The sequence below is a fragment of the Silene latifolia genome, chromosome Y (genome assembly GCF_048544455.1).
Source record: "Silene latifolia isolate original U9 population chromosome Y, ASM4854445v1, whole genome shotgun sequence".
Lineage (NCBI taxonomy): Eukaryota > Viridiplantae > Streptophyta > Magnoliopsida > Caryophyllales > Caryophyllaceae > Silene > Silene latifolia.
The window spans coordinates 336,985,413-336,992,446 of record NC_133538.1 but is presented as its reverse complement, the minus strand read 5'-3'; the positions used below and the strand labels follow the sequence as shown (position 1 = coordinate 336,992,446).

At 33.1% G+C, this 7,034-nt stretch overlaps 1 protein-coding gene across 1 annotated transcript; it reads left to right on the top strand.

Moving 5' to 3' along the window:
* The first annotated feature begins 1,263 nt into the window (after positions 1-1,263).
* On the top strand, positions 1,264-2,587 carry LOC141631458 (uncharacterized). The gene is made up of 2 exons (XM_074444124.1): positions 1,264-1,423; positions 2,034-2,587. The coding sequence occupies exons 1-2, from the start codon at positions 1,264-1,266 to the stop codon at positions 2,585-2,587; spliced, it is 714 nt and encodes a 237-aa protein (XP_074300225.1).
* Positions 2,588-7,034: the final 4,447 nt, after the last annotated feature.

Genomic DNA, 7,034 nt, shown 5'->3' with positions numbered 1-7,034 from the left:
ACACTCAGGCGTCTTATTTCATGTAGGAGGCGTGATGTCAATACACAACGCCAATGTACGCAAGTGGGAAAATCTGAGAAATCCTTCTAGACATATAGAGAGAGTAATTAGCAGACTATCCTCACAAGAAATAGCAAGAAACCGGCTTCGTCTTGTTGCTACTATTGAGGTTGTAAGGTTGTTGGCACGTCAAGGATGTTCTTTTAGAGGTCATGATGAATCGGTTACTTCTCTCAATGGTGGAAATTTTGATGCAGTATTGGGTGCTTTCAGAGGCTTGAATCCCCTATTTACTAAATGAATAGGTGATTCTATGTTTTTTCTCGCCTAACTATATTAACTTCTAATTGGGCCTTTAATTTTGCATTCTACTAAACACACCGGGCCAAATCTGCAAGCTCAAAAAATATAACCTAAAAAATATAACGTAAAAAATCATTGCCAAAATTAACCGAAATAATCATCAATCATTGCTATAATTAAATTATCTTATACCCTATCTACTAAAAGAATATGCAAACTCACAAATTTTCCCTCCAAAAAGCATATTTTTAAATAAGGAAGCTATTGATAATTTAATTTTATTCATTAAATAAGGAAATTAATAATTATAATGCATTTTATTATATAATATTTTTCATTAAAAATTATCTTCTCATCAAATTTATAATTTCCATTAAACACTAAACTATAGTATTTTAATTAAAATATAAATAATATAAAACTATAAACTATTAAATCTCTTATTGATGCTATTATTTGCGAATGACTTAACTTATACTATGTATAAAACAAAATTATAAATCGCTTTGATTACTTCCATGACAAAAAAAATTGGAATCATTAGTTTTGTGGTATAAAAAATACATTTCAGCACATTACTCAATAATCTTAGATTAAATTTACAGTTTTAATTTTTTTTTCTCGAAACAAAATACAATAACGAGAAAAATGAACATTTAATGAGATAACACTATTATTTTAAAGTTCAATTTTACTCAGAGTTCAATTTTACTCAGTTTTCTTGAATAATTTACAGTTCAATAATGTTGCGAAATATAAAAAATTAATAAAGTGTTAGTTTAGCATGATTAAGTATAATATAAAAATAACAACTCTATAAATACCGCACATTCATTGCGCAGGATCTAAACTAGTAATGAGATTAAAACAGTAACAGACTATGGTCCAGGAAATGCCAAGTATACTTGTCCAACGATTCAAAAGAAAATTGCAAATATTCTTGCCAACAAAGTTTGAGCTATGATTCGTGATGAAATAGGAGATGCTAAATTTGCAATTCTTGTTGATGAAGCTCTTGACGTGTCAAATAAGGAGCAAATGGCAATAATTTTTCGGTTTGTTGATCGTGAAGGATTACTTAGTGAACGATTTTTCAAGGTTGTTAAGGTTACTGACACTTGTTCTCAAACTCTAATGAATGAAATAGTAAAGGCTTTTACTTAATATAACCTTCAATTAGAAAATATACAAGGCAAAGGATATGATGGTGCAAATAATATGCGTGGTCAATTTAATGGCTTGAAAGCTTTGTTTCAAAGAGAATGTCCATATGCGTATTATGTGCACTGTTTTGCTCATCGGTTACAATTGTCTTTAAATGCTGCGGCTAAAGGCGTGCCTGAATTGTGGCAATTTTTTTCTACTCTGACTATGATTGTGAACTTTTTCGTTCCGCTAAAAGACATTCTATGTTAAAAGCACTTCGAGAAGAAAAAAATCTCGGAATTAGTGGCTGCTGGTACACTTACGACGGGGTCGGGAAAAAATCAAGCAACCACTTTGCAAAGGGCAGGAGCTACTCGTTGGGGTTCACATTTACGTTCTATTTCAAGTCTTATTAAGTTGTTTACAACTACCTGGTCAACTATTGATGATTTGTATTTGAATGGAATAGACAAAGTGCGAGAAGAAGCTAAGGCGGTCGGTAAGGCTCTGAAAAAATTTGATTTTGTGTTTTGTTTACATATGATGCATGATATCATGAAAACTACCGATTTTTTTATGCCAAGCACTGCAAAGAAAAGACACTGATATATTGAATGTGCTACACTCTCTTGTGATTACGAAAGAAAAACTTAAAGATATGAGAGAAAATGGCTGGGATAAGTTGATTGAGAAGGTTAAAACATTTTGTTCTGAGCATGATATTTGTATGCCAAATATGTCGGCTCCTTACAAGAAAAGGATGAGAAGCTGTGAAAAGGATATAACAAATGAACATTATTATCGTTTTGACATACTTAATGGTGTGATAGACTTTCAGGTGGAAGAACTTGATACCAGATTTACGGATAGTTCTAAGGAGATTCTAACTCGTGGCGCTTCATTTGATCCACGTCACAATTTCCAAGCATTCAAAAGTGAAGATGTGTGCAAACTCGCTGTGAAATATTATCCTTTAGACTTTTCATCAAATGACATGCGTGCTCTAGATCTAGAGTATGGGTTCTTTGTAGCGGATATTCAAAAAGATCCAAGATTTGAAAATACGACTTCAGTATCAGATTTGTGTCGACGGATGGTTGAGTTTGATAAAATTTGGCTTTATCCTATGATTTATTGATTGATTTGTCATTTCTTGATTCTTCCTGTTTCAACCGCAATAACGGAGAGAGTATTTCCAAGTATGAACATCATCAAAAACAAACTACGAAATAAGATGAATGATGAATTTCTAGATGATTTAATGGTTCTTTATATTGAGAGGACATTCGCAGGAACTATCAACAATGATGACGTAATTGCTGAATTTGAGCTTAGTGGAACCCGTAGGGTAAAGTTTAGTTAGTTGTGTAATTTACATGGCGTAAGGCGTGTGTGCCCCCGGCCCGTGTATTTTTTTGGACGCTAATATATAAGAGTAGTTAAAAGTTTTATATAAAACGTCAAATATTTATTATTTTAATTTTAGCCCCAGGTACTTGCGATTCCTGGATTCGCCCCTGTGTGCAATGATGAGATTCTTGCATAAAATAGAACAAAAGTAAAAGCATGCATGCTAACACTCCACTCCCTCTCTCCTCTAGTGGTGGCCGCCCAAGATGCCTATTTTATGAGCAATATTTTGCTCATAAAGCACTTTACTAAGGCATGCATCATTTTACACAACTTCTCTCTAAAACTCTCTCAAGAACTAATAAAAAAATAGGGTTTTTTGATAACTACTACCTTTGTACTACACTGTTTTAAAAACTACTACCAAAATAATTTTCGTTTAAAAACTACTACCAATAAGTTTGATTTTTTTTAAAAAACACTACCAAATCTCATCTAAAGCCAATAAAACACAATCTCAGCCATTTATTTTTGAATTTCCATCTTAAGTAGTAAATTTTATCGCTTTAACCCGTTACTTTGATGAAGTTTAATCAACTTTTTTACCTTAGATAGGCGAATTAGATGAATCTAGGTTAAAGTCATTTTGCCCCAAAATGATTGGCAAACGGTAGTATTGGTTGTGTTATTGGGATAAAATGTATAACTTAAGATGAAAAGTCAAAATTAAATGGCCGAAATTGTGTTTTAGTGGGGTTTGGATAAGACTTGGTAGTGTTTTTAAAAAAAATTAAACTTACTAGTAGTTGTTTTTAAACGAAAATTATTTTGGTAGTAGTTCTTAAAACAGTGTAGTACAAAGGTATTAGTTATCAAAAAACCCAAAAAAATATTATTAAGTGTTAGTAATACTAGATCTATTATTTTACTAAGTGTTAGTAGTCTTATACTCCCTCCAATTCTATGTATTCTTCCCTTTGTTTGTGGGCACGAGAATTAAGGAGAAGAATAAAATAAGAGTAAAAAGTTGGGTGAGGTTTGGTAGTAGGAGAGAGGGATGAATAATTATGAGTTAAATAAGAAATGGTGGGGCCAAAATATTAAGGAAAGTAATAAAATATGAGTAAAAGAGTTGGGTGGGGTTTGGTGATAGGAGAGAGAAATGAATAAAATAAGAGTAAAAGTTTTCAAAATAAGAAAGGGGAAGAAAACCTGAATAATCCGTTTTAGGAAATAGGGAAGAATATATAGAATAGGAGGGAGTATTAAATTTACAAGGATAGAATTTGTAATATCTAGTTAATATTGCTCATACTAGTTGGTGGTAAGTTCTTGGGTGCAACAAGAAGGAGGTATTCTACTTTGAATACTAAGAGGACATTGCAACGTATTGTAGATATTCCATAAGACAACAATAGTTGTTGATCTTATTGCCTTATCCTCATTGTAAGGAAATTTCTACTCTTATTTATATTTATGCCTTTATATTTGCATGCATGTCACATAAATCCATTACACACTAATTTAATGTAATTTGGTAATCTAGTTAGAGGAGTCTAATTAGGGGTGTAACACACCCGCACACCAGGATGCCTTACCAAGGACCATCCCCGTGTATGAAGGTGTTACCATCTCGGTCACTGATACGTGCATTTTATATAGTCTTTTTGGTCTATTTATGCACGTATTTCTATGCCATTATCGTAGTTTTATGCTACGAAATGCCCCGAATATGCTACTTTGGTTTATTTTGTCTTAATTGCAGGAATGGACCAGAAAGTAGTGAAATCAAGTCTTTTACCGTCCGATTTGCATGCATTTGGAGGAAGAGTAAATTTGGAGCGGAAATATAGCTGTGGTGGGATGCGTGAAGCCATTTCGGGAGCTAAAAGGACAAGTCAAAGCTTCACTAACGAGAATAAGTAGCTGCTGAAGTTAGTTTTCATTCGATCGAGTGCTTTTCTAGTCGATCGAGTGGTTTTAGGTCATATAATAAGTCGATCGAGCACTTTATATGGTCGATCGACCAGTTGCCATTTAGTGTTTAGTCGATCGAGTGGATCTTTTGGTCGATCGAACGGTTTGAGCCTTATTTTGCTCGATCGAGTAGTTTTAAACCACTCGATCGAGTGGAATCGTTATCGGGCTTGGGCTTTTTAGTTTATTTTTGTCATTAGGTTAAATAATTCCTATTTTCTTATAAATAGGAGAGTAGGACGTCATTTGTAAGGGTGCTTTTGCTGGGGGAATCACACATTACTTTCCTCTGGTTACTGCTTTAATACTACTTTCTGTTATGCCTCTTATTTTTCGGATCTATTTCAGTAACATTTCTCCCCATTTTCCTCTTTAATTTGATGTTTATTCCTCTTTCTCTCTTTATTTATGTTCTTTAATTAATTATGTCTAGCTAAATACCTCTGCTAGGATTAGGTGATTCAATAGACCAATGTTAGTTGCTAATTAGGTTATTAGATTTGTCGTTGTAGTTATGTCTTTGTTGTTAATCGCTGCTTTAACTGTATCCTGCTAGTTGATTCGAAGCAATTAGCCTTTTAATATTGGTAAACTTTGACCTGGACCGAAAGGTTGGAAGGGGTGAGACCTGCAGTGATCAATATGGCGCTTTAGTGAGGGCGAAAGTTAAGCTAATAGCATTTTAGGGTGAATTGAGACCGAAAGGAGATATTCATTGCCCCTTAGACCGACACATCGACTGAAATATAATCTTAGTTGCAATTGACTGACGTTTATTGATGACCCGAAATCCTAGTTCCCTCTTCCTTCTGTTAATTTCTCTTATTCATTCCTCTCTTGCCTTAGCCTCATTAGTTTAGTCAAAACATTTCAATCCCCCCCATCTTGTGACATTAGACAGACAGAATAGACTGAAGGAAAAGTAGATCTATATACTTAACATATTCATATATGTTTTAATTTAATTTGTCATAAAATTAAAGAATGATCTTATGCATGCAAACTTTTAAACAAAATAAGGAAGAAACATTGTTCTTACATTGGATTTTCGGTTTAAATGGGCACAAGAGAGATCACCTTTCTCTCTTGTTCTTGTGCTTTCCTTAGTGGAAGAACTAAGATCCAAGTGTAAGATCTCTCCCAAGTATTTATACCCAATGCTCACTCTTAATTAAAATTAATATTATAAATACTAGTACAATATTAATTTATGTAGAAAAATAACCCAAAATAATTTGGTTTTTAATCTCCCAAAACCGGTTGAGAGAGGAGAGAAGAGGAAGTATTTTTATCTTTCTAAAATTCTTAATTTTTGATGAATGAATGATACAACAACAACTAAAATGTTATGTATATGATAATGAATAATATAAGGCAAAAACCACTTGTTTTTCCTTGAAGAAAAACCGGACAAGAGGAGGGGGAGGGGAGCCAATGCATGCACTTATTTGTCTTCACAATGCACAATAGGGTTGTATGGCTAGATTAGTAGGTAATCATCATTTCCTCCACTAATACAATCAACATAATATTAGCTTAATCTTCCTCTAATTTTCGGCACATTAGATAACATGGATTCCATATTATTTTTGTCAATATGTTACATGTCACATGTCACATAAAATTGCTATGTATTTTTAACATATTAAAAATCAACGTATTAATAAAAATACGTCATATACAAAAATCGACTTAGTAATTCATAATTACTTGTACCAAAATATTTTACCAATTATAAATCACAACAATTTGTATTTATAATAATTCATTCAAATTGTTTCCTTAAACAATAATTTCATCTGAGTAAAGATACAATTCGATTACTCAGACTGTATCTCATTTAATCAAATTCCAATGCGATACGTAAATTTTACTTCCAAAATCGTCCATCAATTTTCAAGTAATTTAATTAACTCGTAACGTTATACGATTAATTAAATGATCAATTAAGAGTGTTGCCCTATAGGTATGACCTAGGGGATCAACTGATCACCACCGTCGCACGACAGTAATGTCAAACTCTAGTCAGCCAACCATTACCGATATATGTTGATCAGTTGACAGTAAATATTACTTCCCAATTGTATTCTTTATAATGAGACTTAAACATGTGATTATCATGATCAACAGTCGTGATCGCATTATTGTCGGAGGACACATATTCCAACAATCTCCCACTTGTCCTCGACAAGTGTGCGTCACCAATTATCTTGTCCTATTACTATCTCCCACTCAATGCAAGGTGTCTTTCAGGTCGT